Source organism: Prinia subflava, chromosome 13 (assembly GCF_021018805.1).
Source record: "Prinia subflava isolate CZ2003 ecotype Zambia chromosome 13, Cam_Psub_1.2, whole genome shotgun sequence".
Taxonomy (NCBI): domain Eukaryota; kingdom Metazoa; phylum Chordata; class Aves; order Passeriformes; family Cisticolidae; genus Prinia; species Prinia subflava.
The window spans coordinates 7,038,455-7,051,920 of record NC_086259.1 but is presented as its reverse complement, the minus strand read 5'-3'; the positions used below and the strand labels follow the sequence as shown (position 1 = coordinate 7,051,920).

At 43.2% G+C, this 13,466-nt stretch overlaps 1 protein-coding gene across 1 annotated transcript in view; it reads left to right on the top strand.

The window, feature by feature from the left end:
- Window positions 1-2,392: 2,392 nt before the first annotated feature.
- The window catches only part of URI1 (URI1 prefoldin like chaperone), a 41,132-nt gene continuing 30,058 nt past the window's right edge, over window positions 2,393-13,466 (top strand). The window contains exon 1 of the mRNA XM_063410606.1: window positions 2,393-2,836. Coding sequence (XP_063266676.1) covers window positions 2,759-2,836 — 78 coding nt within the window. The 5' untranslated portion in view covers window positions 2,393-2,758. The remainder of the gene's footprint in view (window positions 2,837-13,466) is intronic.

Sequence of the window (13,466 nt, the reverse complement as noted above, 5' to 3'; positions counted from 1 at the left end):
TGACAGTGGTTCTGTAAAGGTTATAAGTGCAAAAGAATGTGAGAAAGGCTTCATGCTCATCTTTGGCAAATACTGTATCCCATCTGTTTGTCACTATTAGAACATTTCTTCATTGGCATATGAAAAACAAAATGTACAAAAGGATGCCATAAACTATTCCATACTATCATCAGTACAACCAAAGGCAAGCAGTCAGTACTCTGATAATGATGTAGCCTCTCACTCTGGAACTGTCAGGGGCCTTCAACCCAACACATTCAGTGACTAAATGGTGTACTCAAGGCACAGGAAATGGTGAAGTCTTTGGAAGAGAAACCAAGAGAAATGATTGCATGTCCTTACATTCTATTTAGAAAATAGTGTCTTGTGATACAGAATTCCAACTTGGTGGCTCCTCTTGTTGCTTAAGGGTTATGTCAGGCAAAAAATTAAAATCTCAAATAAAGTACTGTATATTTATATTATATATCTATGTACATGTGTTTTATCTTCCAGTCTAGTTTAGATGAAATGAAATCAACCAGAACATTTAAAAATGACCTGTATTTGTAGTATCTCCTCTGCAAGCCCTGAAGTGAAGTTCTGAAGAGGTTCTGAGTAGGCTCAAAGAGAGTTCCTTACAAAGGGCATTTAGAAGGACTGCAAGATTTGTGTAACCTGTTTAAACTTGAGATATCCTTTTGCTGGTGAGCCATTTTCTGATGACAATATACAGATGTCTCTTGCCTGTTTAAAGGATCCAGAATCCCTCCCTCAGTGACAAATACGTGCCAGAGATTTTAGCTAACTTTCAATTATTCTTGAAGATTATGGATGTAGTTATTTCAAAATCCAAACTACCCAGCTGCAGTTGCAAATTTTTATTTGCAATATTGGAAGCTGTATTGAAGTCTGGCTAAACGCTGACTTCCAGCTTGAGTAACCATGCTTTGAAAATTGTTTCTAAATTCCTCATCTGTAGAGCTTTAACAACCTCCTCAAGGGGGATGGGAAGATGGATTTACAAAAGTGCACAGCAAATACTGTGTCACGTGTATAACACGAACAGTTGTTTTGTGGTGTGTACAGGGTTAGTCCTGCTCATGGAAAGGAAGTGTTGATTCTCTGGCTGGAGAAGGAAACCCTTGATCTAAATGTAGGCACGATGCCCCTTTGTACCTCCATCTTATGACATACTTACTCATCCCTGTGGGGGAGACAATATGAGCCCCTCAATTCTACTGGCAAACACAGAACAGCACAAACCCTCATTCACTCAAGGAAAAGGCTCAGCACTAAATGCAAGGTCTGTGACGGAACATGCCTTTGAGGTGTTTGAAATACACCTGCTGGGGTGGCCTCGAGCACCAGGGGAAGCTGCTCAGGCCTTCAGCAGTGCTGCTGTCCGTGCTGTTAAAAGCCTGGCTCCCTTCCAGCACCAGCGTGTCACACTGGAGGTGTCTAATGGCACCCACAGAACCAGCCAGGGAATTTACTGCACATAAATGACTCTGTGGTATTCCAAGGGTGGCTGCACACCGCTCGTTTCCCATGCAGTGAGTTTGCCACGTAGGGAAGTCGGAGTGCTGCTCCAAGTGATTTTAATGAGTATTTTGCAATCTCCCAAGTCACGGCAGCCCACTGTAGAAAAAGGACAAGGTGTAATGGGTAAAAATTGAAAGATGGGAAATTTAAGTTAGATATTAGGAAGAAATTCTTTCATGTGAGGGTGGTGAGGCCCTGGCACAGGATACCCATAGGATTATGAATGGCCCATAAGTGTTCGAGGCCAGGTTGGATGGGGCTTGGAGCAACCTGGTCTAGCACAAGGTGTCCTTGCTCATGGCAGGGGAGATATGGGGATTTGGATTAGAGACGTAAAAAAGTTTTTTCACAGTTTGGGTGGTCAGGCATTGGAATGGGCTGCCCAGAGATGTGATGGATTCACCATCCCTGGAGGTATTTAAGAGGTGTCTGCTGGTCAATGTGGTTTAGAAGTTAACACGGGTAGTACTTCAGCTGATTGGACTGGGTGATCTCAAAATCTCCTCTAATCGTGACGATTCTATTCTATCTTTAAGATCCTTTCTATGATTCTATGATTGTTCACTGCCAGCCGCCGTGCCGGTGCACACACCCTCCAGAGCCGGCATCCCGAGGGCAGCGGCTGTGACAGCACCTCGCACTTACAAAGGACACACCGCTCTGTCCGTGCGTGGACCCGCGATCGGTGCAGGCCCATCCGAGCGCCTCACAGCCGCTGCTGCGCTTTCGGGCGCCGCGGCCTTGGCTCCCGGGGCCCGCGCTCCGGAGCAGCGGGGGCACCGCGGCGGCCCGGGGTGCCGGACCTGGGCGCGGGGGCCGGGCCGGGCCGGGCAGGGGGTGTGTTGCGCCCGCCTCTCGCGGCTCGCAGCCGGGTGCCTCCCGCGGGCCCGGCCGCGTACCCAGAGTGCAGCAGGCGGGCGGGCGGCGGCGCGGCCGGAGCCAGCGCCGGCACCCTCGGCCGCCTCTCCCCCGGCGCAGCGGGAGCCGGGCCCAGGCGGCGGCGGCGCGGCCCAGAATGCGACACTGAGATGCTTCTTCCCCCGGCAGCGGCGGCGCCCCGGGCCCAGGCGGCGGCGGCCCCCGCGTGGATGCGGCTCTGGAGCCGGCGCTTCGCCCTGCACAAACATTTCTATAGGACTCATTCGCCCTGCTGAGGAGATCGGCCCAGACCGGCCGCTTTCCCTCCCCTCCCTTTCCCCGCGCCCCCGGAGACCGCCGGCGCGGCCCGGCCCGCATGGAAGCCCCCGGCGGCGGCGGCGCCTCGGCGCTGAGCCCCGCGCTGGTGGGGCGGCTCCGCCGGGAGCACGAGAAGGTAAAGAGGGCACCGGGAACGGGCCGGGGGCGCGGGGGGCGCGGGCCGGGCCCGAGGCCCGGGGCGGGGAGGGCACGTGGCCCAGTGACGTCACGGGCGGCGGGCGAGGCGGGCCGGGGCACCTGGGGACCCCCGGGACCCCCGGGACAGAGCCCCTGGGACAGGGCGGCCCGGGACACAGGGCCTGGGGCAGAGCTCCCGAGACACAGCTCCCGGGACACAGGGCCCGGGACAGAGCCCCTGGGGCAGAGCTCCTGGGGCAGGGGCCCGGGACACAGGGACCGTACACAGGGCCCGGGACAGAGCCCTCCGGGACAGAGCCCTCCGGGACACAGCTTCCGAGACACAGCTCCCGGGACAGAGCCCCCCGGGACAGAGCTCCCGGGACACAGGGCTCAGGAGGCGGCAGGAGGGAAGGCCCTTCCCGCACTCCCCTCGCCGCTGCTGCCCCAGGCTGCCGTGGGCACCAGCGCGCCCATGACCGCGTGTTTTTATCCTCCTCACGCCTTCCCGTGATTTTTGCGGCCTCCGGGACAGTCACGCCTTCAAAACCGCCCGCGCTGGGCCCAGCCGTGCCTGACCTGCGTCATCCCCGGGCCAGCGTGCTCCTGGGCCAGCTGGAGGAGACCGTGTGTCGAAACTGAGTTGTTCAAGACTTGCCTTAAGAATCATTGGTTATATCTGAAGTGGTTTCAAAGAACCATATTTTTCCACAGAAATTGTTCCCAAGAGTTCAGAGGCTGGTTCCACCTGAGACCATATCACAAAACTCAGGATAATTCTTCTGTAGATTACACTTATGATCTAACTCAAGTTGGTCCTGAAAACTTAAGGAGTGCGATTTGGGGTTTGTAGATTCCAGCCTTGCAGTGAGCTCTCTGTGTGGGTGCAGGAGTCCCTGTGGAAATAACTTGTGGTCGTGTGCAGGGTGTTATTGACACAAATACATTTCCCCAGTCTGCAGACCTTTCACTTTTTCTGCTCATGTGATTTAAATTTTTTTAAGCAGATAGTAAGATGCACATCAGAGTTCCTCAGTTACAATGGAAGAGTTTATCTCCAGCCTGTATTTTGTCACATGCTGGTTTAGTTGAGAACAAATAACGCCTGTGTGGTATAAAAATGTGCCTTGTCTGGAATACTGTGTGCACAAATGCAAATACTTCTGAATACCCATTAGATCATTAGTAAAAGACCTGTGTAGCCAAGTGACCGTGTATGAGGATGAGCAGTAAGAGGGTCTCCTGGAATCCTCTGCACCATCTGTTCTGCTTGCATTGGAACCCATTGTGCCAATAATTGGTGATGGGAACTCGCCTGCTTGGGCTCCTTCGGTTAATTTTCAAGGTGGTGGAATCTGGTGAGGAATAATTTACCTGGTACATTAGTGTCAGGCCTAATGTGTAAGCACATGTCTGCCATAGCCACAGAGAATTATTCCCAGTTCATGGTAAGACCCCTCTGTAAGCAAGTTTAAGACTCTTCTTAAACAGATCTGCTCCAGTGGAAAAGAGGCCCAGGAGACCATTAATTAAGCCTCTGTTAGGCTGATGTACCGAAGTTATATTTTATCATAGGAAAACTTTACATAATTTCTGCAAATTGGCTGAAAAAAATGGAACACTTCAGCTTCAATATGAAGTTATACTAAAGAACTACATATCTTGGTTACAATGGAGTGTCGTGATGAAGATATAGTAGACTTTCCCTCTATGCAATGAATATATATAATTGGATTACAACAGTGTTTTCAGTTACAAAAATATTGTATTTTAAGATGGAGGAGGTCTTTTCATTTCAGCTGCCTCGTCTCAGAGATTCGTATTTCTCCCACAAAATCACTGAAGTTGAAGGCTCCTGTTTTGTCTCAGCAGAAAGATGAACAGAATTAGTACTTCAGTAAACTAGTAATTGTGGTATGAGGGTTGTAGAAAATAGTAAAGTTACTTAGCCAGAACAATGTCTCTATATACTGGCAGGCATACATTTCTTTTAATTACTGGGGTATTGTGCTGTCCCAGTGACGCTTGATTAAGTATAAGGAAACCTATTTATTCCCATTAATCTGAAGGCAACCTTTAGTGAAATTGTGGAATACAGCAGTACCTATGTGCAGCATTAAAGATAACATTAGTGAATTTTGGTTGGTTGTTTTAACACCAGGCCATTGTACAAGCTTGGTTCAGCTATGGGTTTGAGCTTTTAAGTGCTGAAGAGCTGCCCTGGAGAACTTATGAACTGAGGGTTCCTTGCTGCTTAAAAATACTGAAAGGATCTTCATGACTTTCTGTCTTTAATCGGATGGAGGCTGTAACTTCCAGGTTTAGGACCCCTGGTGAAAAGCAAAATTAATTCTTGTTTAGGACTGCTTGCCTGTTGGACAGATTTCATCTTGTTAATTTGTGGTGATAGTAAGACCAAACTGTTCAAAGCAATTTTCAGTGCTCCTACTAAAGGCACTTTGTATAAAAACATGACTTAGAATGTGTATCTTGGGGATAAATTATAGAAGAATATCTAGTAATTTTCATGATAAAGACCATCATTGGAAGCACAATGCCTGCGTAAAGTTTTGAATATTTCTGTAAGAAGAGTATAATGTATGTATCATGGATTACTTGTAAAAGCAATATATGTTAGCTGAAAATACTGCAGTAAATCTATTGCAAGTTAGTACAGGAATTATCAAATGAATATTTAAATAGGAGGTTTCTCATGCTATAGGGCCTGAGTTTAAACATAATATTTGATATACATTTATTCCTGCGATCAACTGGGTTGGGATTACTAACTGATGGGAAGTTGACAAGTCAGATGTGTATGATTTGGAAAGACTTGTGTAGACAGTGAATTTACAGTGGGGTGATATGTTCCATAGTTTCTGAGCCAATGCAATGACGATTCGTGTAATGGGGGACATTACAGAACCAATTAGACCCAAGAGACATTTGCAGAGTGCAGACACAGGCATGGAGAATCTAAGGGATTCAAGTATTAGATGGCAATATGGCAATATGATTTTTGTTTTTTTGGTATTGCACTGACAAACAGTTTTTTATTTTCCTTTCAGAAAATTTAGGACAAGGAAGTGACTCTCTTGTCACTCATCATGACAGCAAAGCACAACTAGATTGAGTGCAGCTCTTACTCTAGCTCACTGGCCTTTGTGCATTATGACATATTCTTAATTTTTATGAATTTAAATGGTAGAGCTGTATGATCTTTAATTTCGAAATGATTTTCAAGATCCTGGGTACTTAAAGTTTTTTGACAATTAAACAACTTGTAGGTGGGTTATGGAGAAACAAATCACAGAATCCTAAGCTTTTACACCCTTTTAAATTGTTCTCTCTTCTTACATGCTTTATTTCTGGGGCTGACTTCTTCTGTTTGTCTTTTCCAAGTACTATCTGTGCTGTGAAATCAGCAGCTTGGCAGTTTTAGAGCTGTTCCTGCAGTCTGAAAAGGAGCAGTGAAGCAGAGTAGGGTCTTGTACATCTGATTCTGCTGCAGGAGCCACTGGAAATCTGGAAGTGCTTGCCTGCGGACTCACTGGTGAGACTCAGATGTGCTTTCCAGTGCATTGTCTCCCATGGTTTGCACTTTTTCCAGCTGATGTCCAAGTGCACAGAATCCAGAGGAAGCCTAGGTATGAGCCACCAGTGCAGCAGGACTTTATTTTACACAATAACTGAGAAAAGGGAACAGAGTGTCTGAAACATGGTTTGATGTGCCTCTTTTTAAAAACAACCTGTATGAAGCTTTATTTGCCCTATTCCTGTTTAAAAGGTACCTGGACAATTACCTTTTTGGAAACTTGTGATGACTTACACTCCACCCTGTCCAGTGGTTCCAGTAATGTTTTTTCATGTGCTGCATTCAAGTAAAAGGGCTAATTCAGTCATTATCTGGAAGCTTTTTATGGAATACTTATTGTTCCTCCAGTGTTAATTGATCATCACTTTTACTTTTTTAGTCAATATTTGTCCATGTTCTTATTAGTATGAGTTAAGTACCCACTAGTTGATGTAGTGTCAAGCGCTGTGAAATAAATTACAGATCTTCAGTAGATTTTAAATGGTAATTGAAGGAGACTATTCACAAAAGAGTTTAAAGAGCATTGCCTTTATTCTGGAGAGGGCAAGCCTGTGTGTGACCAGCTTCATTGGTAACGAAAATGTAGCTGAGATTATATGCACAAAATTGAAATTTTAGTTTACTGAACTGTACTGCTCTTACAGCTGTCTGCAGATGCTGTGAGTAGATGCAGTGACCAGGGTGCCATTTGGATATCATGCTCAGTATCTCTGCAGATCAAGTACTTGACTCAAGTACTCCTTTCATCCTTTGAGGTTGTAAAATTGTATTTTGTTTTAGTGTGAGCCTCCAGGTGGATCTGCAGGCTCAGAGCGTGCCTCTTGCAGCCCTCAGAGCAGCAGGTCACAGAGGCTTGGTGTTTGTGTGGTGAGGGCATTGGGGCACTGCTGCACTCTGCAGGTGCTGCTTTTGTACTTCCTCTGGTCTGCTACCATAGGCTGCAGCACAGCAGCAACAGTCTCAGACACTTGCTCAAAATTTTCATTAATGATCATGTGAATTGTCCAGATGACTTAAATTTGAGCAACTTGTTAATCTTTTTGTGTGTACTTTTTTTCAGTTCTTTAGCAGTTTTAGGGTGGCACATTTGTGACAGTGCTCAGTGAACTGGGCTGGGACCCAGCTTAAAACCGAACTTCATTGTTGCCCTTTTATTTTTTTTTTTCTCCTTCCTGGACTATTTTCCATCCAGTGTAGATCCCTAATGTGGTTACAGATGTCTGTCAGCAGACCGTGTGGTGGTTGGGAGGATGAGACAGTGGAGCTGAGTAGCTGGAGCCAGGGAGGAGGGATGGTGCTGAGTTCACTGAGGACTGCAGCTGAAAGCTGAACCACGGCCTGCAGCTATGTCTGTGAGGCAGGTGTCACAGCTCATGGCAATTTTAAGCCAGTTAAGCCTAGGTTTTGCTAGCAGCATAGTTGTTGCACCATAAACTCCATCAAAGCTTGCAAAACCTGCTTGAGATGTTGGGCTGCTTAGATCATGGGAGTTCTGTTCCTGTGCTGGTGTGCTGCTGTCTGGGTACCTGGGTGAGCCTGAGAACAGTGCAGCCACACAAATATATTTACCTGACCTCAGCTGAAATACTAACTTTGAGTTCTTATCTCTGTCTCAAGATGAAGTTACAGGACATGGACGCTGGCTTGCTGCCAGTGAAGGATGAGATCTTACTCTGTGTTCCTCGCTTGCTCCACTTCAGTTGGTTTGGAGTTAAAGGAACTCACTCAGCAGAAGACATCCTCCTGCTGCCCTTGGGATTTTTGCTGTGTAGAATTTTTGAGCTCCCCAAAATAATTTTGGTCAGAACTTAGTATTTGTTTTTTGATAAATAATAGTTATGTACTACTTTTTTCTGCAAAACTGCAAGACACACAGGTGTGTACACAATTAATACAAAAATAGTAGATCTTTACTTGTTTTCTTGTAAAGAAAGGTAAAAATCGTGGCTGTATTTCTAAGTAAGATTTTTTACTTTAAGAAGAAATGTTTGCTGTGTTTCAGATTTCTTTCTCTTTTCCTTCAGTATTCTTCCCAAACACATTTCTTCAAAAGGCAAAACTTTCCACCTAAAGGGGGTTTTATGTTAATAATTTGTTGAAATGTAGTGTTTTTGAGTAATATGATTTAATAAATGAATATGAGAGCTCAGAAATGCTTTCTTCCTTTTGCATTAGATCATACAGTGTGCCAACAGACTGAAGAATTTTTAATAGTTTTATTTCATTTTTTGATTGAAAATGTGGCTCTAGGAAAAACAATTGTACAAATGTTAATTCTGTCTTTCTCCATCAGTGATTGCTGTGTTCTAGGCAAGTACTGTCTAGTTTCCTAGAGGAAGAAGTGAAAATTCATTTTAAATGTTTATTTTTTTCTGTGGCTTGTTACGTCCTTGTTACCAAGAGATGATTAAATATTTGACCACCCATTAGTGTTGTTCTGTAATGTAAAGTTGTATTGTGAACTGGTAATTTCATGGGTAAAATTTTAGTGTTTGGGGGTACAAGAGGGAAATCTCATGCATGAATTGCATGGCAGTAGAGTGTTTTGATACTGCAAACATTTCCAGATGGAGGCAGCTCATGTGCATGTATGAACTGCAGTAAATACTGGAATGTGGAATATTTAACATTTAGAACTGTGTAGAGTTGGAGTCACCTGTAGGGTGTCAGTAGTGGAAATGATGTTGGATTTATCACAAGCCTTGCAAACATGGATCTGCATTTCAGGAAACCAGCATACACTGGTGGAAGGTTCTGAACAACAGGACCTAGGTTGAAACTGAGATATTTTTACAATCCCAAATGTCAGGGATAGTCTCCTGAAGGCAAGTCATTGGTTTTAGACTTTATTAGACCCTTACTTTAATTACCACCTCATTTCTTGCTTTGCTTCCACAGAAAGTATTCCATACTGTCATTCTCCCTAAGTAACTGGAAATGTGATTGAAAGGGATGTTTAAAGTGAGACTAATTCAAGATTAAATAGTCACAAATTATATTATTGGTACATGTAAACAAATTACTTGCATATCTGATTTTATTCAGATTACTTTTCAAGTGGTAAATAATGCTTTATCACTTATATAGTGCTCTTACATCTTTAGAGTGCTTTTCTCACATTAATTAATCATCATTAAACACTCTGAGGTGGGTAGGTTAATACTATTATCCCCATTTTGCAGATGAAGAAATGTAGACTGAGAGGTTGTGATTTGCTCAAGGCCATATAGAAGAAAGAGACTCAGAGCTGGGATTAGATCTATGTCCCTAGCTTCTAATTTCAGAAGACCAGCCAGACTGTGAGCCACGGTTTTGAAGCTCAAGTGTGCATGTAGAACCAGCAGACGTTTGTTTGGCCTCTTAGGTGCCTAACTTGCAATTTGTTTAAAGGAAAACTTTGCTTTTGTGCTGTGTTTCACATTTCCACGTTCATACTTGCAAGTGTGGAAATGGCCTCTCATTCATTTAGGACCTCTTCCTAATCTGATGTGACATTTTTATTGTCATAATTTTCATTGAATTTAACTTCCATGTTAAAAACTTAGAAGTTTCTACATCTGGACTTGAACATAACTGCACGATTCACACAGAGCAGGTTTAGCATTGGTACCCTAAACTGCCTGCAGATGACACCAGGACCAGCTCTGTTACTTAGAGTTTTTCACAGGATGAGACATAATAAGGTTCTGACTTGCAGCTTGTCTTACTGCTGTTCAGAAGGGATGGGAGAGGATTGCCCTGTGTGTGCCAAACCCAGCACCTCTGTAGGCAGTGCCAGCTGCTGAGTAGGGAGAAACATTCCCTTGCATGCCCTCCACCTTGGAGAAGTACCTGAAAAAACAGTGTAGTCTGGGAATGGAGAGGAGAACTCTCTGTGCCACCACTTTATTAATCAGCAGCACCACAGAGAATTGTATTCAGCTGTTGGTAATGGGAGCATGTGCAGAATTAACAGATAAGGAAAAATAAGGTGCAGGAAAGATGTGCCCTTGTACAGGAGGGTGAAGACCTGCAGGGGTGATGTGGAATAAGTTAGAGACCCATGGCATGTACAGGTAAGGATCTGCTTTGTACTACAGCATCCTTCTCACCTGTCCTCATTGCCAAGGAAGTGATTGTAGAGGCCTGGCTGCTCAGTTAGAGCTCTGGCTTCCCTTCCCAGCCCTGACCAGAGTTAGTGGTTCTAACTCAGATTCCTGCAGAATCAGTGCAGTGCTTTTTCAAATCTCTGCTCACTTGAGTTCATGGAGGAGATTTTGAACTCCTTGGATGCAAGATCTGGAGAAGGTAGCATGTAGATAGACTGGGAAGGGAGAATGTTGCAGACAGGTGGAATGCTGTGTCTTTGGTCAGCTGCTGAAGTCCTTGGCTGGATGACAGGAGCTGCCTGGGTGATTTGGAGTCATTAGCCTGCATCTGCCCTGGGATCACACCGGCTCGGTGGAGCTGGGGACACCTGGGACAGGATCACAGGTCTAAAGCTGATCCTCGTGCTCTGCTTGTGACACCTTGTTTGTACAAGGGATTCCCTAAAAGCATCACACTGGCATCCCTAGAAATAGCTCAGGCACGTAGCAGTGAGAGCAGAACGAGCACATAATCTGCTGTAGTGGTTTGGGTTTGATCCAGCAGGAATTACCTGGGGTTACAGGTGTGCAGGATGGCCTCTCCTGTCCCCAGGGGCTGCTTGTGGAGCTCGCAGGTGTGGTTCTGGCATGTCAGGGGCATGAGAAGCACAGCATTTTAACAACTTGCTGTTGGTGGAAAGGAAGGAAATAAGATATTTGCCTATTTGCTTTCTTTTAAGACTGTGGAATATGTTTTCTGACAGTGGATCCTGTTTTAATAACCAGACCTGTGATTAGGTAATGTTAAGTCTGCTGCAAGAGTAGTTTAATAAATATTTTAGTATGCAGATAAGCCACTGATAACCGTGTGTGTTCACAAACTCATACATTTTTATGCCTGAAAGGGCAGAATTCAGAGTTTGTTGATACCCCTTCACTATGATGTCTTAAAAGTAAGGCATACTTGGTGGCATTAGCTGTCCAGGTAGATTGAACTCAAGTGAACAAACAAGCAGGTCATTTATTTTATTTACCCTAAAAGGGTTTTTCGTTCTTTAATTGTAACTCTGGATATAAATTATGTGTGGAAGATAGACTAATGATTTTCCTGTGTTTGATTAAAGGCAAAGAATCAAAGATTTGTTTATATATTTATCTATTTGTTTCTTTGCTGTGTTAAGAGCCAGTTGTTAGCCAAACAGTGGGACTGACCTAATAAAGGTCGTATGCATAATTGATCTCCATCTATTTTTCAATATTTATTCTATCTATTCTTTTAATAGACTTCGGTTCCAGAAGTGCAGCCTGCAACATTTTTAAGGTGGTATATTTTAGCACTTCTGTAAAAGCTCTCATTTTAGCTGGCTACTGAAATGAAAAGGTTTGTTGTTGGTTCCACCCTTTGGTATCCCTTCAAGAGAGATTATATCAAAGAAGAAGAATTAAATTAAAATTGATTGGTGTTATTGATTTTTCTCTCTTTTTTAAAAATTTTTTTAAAGGAGGATAAAGGATGATGGAAACAGCATATGTCCCTATGCTGTTTTACTGATGGACTATTTCTTAAAAACATAAAAAGCATATGTGCCAAATTTGCATATTTACTAATTAAAAAAGCTTCCTGGAAACATTAAGTAGACTATCTTCTGTAACCTTTAACATTGTGGCTAATGGATATAGCCTGGAAATTTTCATAGAAGGTCCTCTAAATAATGTAAATGATTATGAATATGTAACTAGTTAATATGCAGCTACGAAAGGATTATCATGTAGAGGTTAATGAACATGCTGCTCTTATGGTTTGCAGGGCTTTTCTTTTTGTGCTTTCAGCTCACTTCATGCATGGAAAGTCATGTATTAGGAATGGAAAGCTTCCTGTCTTTTCCATCTTCATCTGTAATGGGGCAATTAAATTGAAACTTTCTTAAAGGATTTCATAAACATTTTTATATGCTAAATTATGTTGTGTACTTCACAATCACTGCCAAATGTGAAAGGATGAAGGATGTGGATAGAATAGGCTTGGACTCCTTGACTTGTTAGTGATGGGCTCAAGTGTGCCTTAGCTTTGTTACCAGACAATTTATGTCTTCTGCAGAAACTTTGCTCTTAAAATGGGCTTCATATGAATAGTAGGAATTAGATTTCTGTCTTGAAGTCTTGTAAAAGTCTGTGTATTTACTCTCAAGCTTAAAAATAGTTGGCTTGCACATTAAGGAAGATATTTTGCTAGGCATTTGATTTGTAGGAGTTTAAAGCAAATGATAAATTTAAACTTGGCTTATGTGGGATGAGCTACCTGGCTGACTTTCCTGATGGATTATGAAATAACGTAACCACAGATGTAAATCTGATCCTTTTCATTTAAGAACTTTGCTCTGTTTAAAGAATTATTAGCTCACGAAGTAGTCCCATTTTTTTTTACTCCTACATGAGCAGGAAGTGCAGGGTCTGAGATCTGTTGTGCAAAAGCTGCACATATGCTAACCGAAAAAAAAAAATGTCTTTCATTCTGTTGTTTGGGGAAAAAAAAAAGAATTATCTGCTCCAGTGATTTCAGTGGTACTTGAATGTATGTTATTGTTTTCTCTGCAAATTTTCTCATTAATTGCTTTCAAATGTTAGCATTATTTTGGCTATAGGAAAAACGAAATTTGTAAAAAAAAAATCTAGAAAACACTTATATTGAGAAACTGTCTAGACATATTTAACTGCCTCATGGCTTCATTGCATTTCATATAATTGAATGAAATTGTTTGTGTTGTATTTTTGGTAACTATTATTCAGAGATCAGAATATGTTTTGAAAGACAAAATCTCCATGTAATTGTGGCAGAGAAGGTCACAGGTTTCAGCATCCTGCCTGTTTGCTAAATATAGTCTAAAAAATTGCAGTTAAAAAGATAAAAGTATTTAATTTTAACAATGTACTTTATTTTGTAAATTCTTCTGTATCTCTTGGGAAAG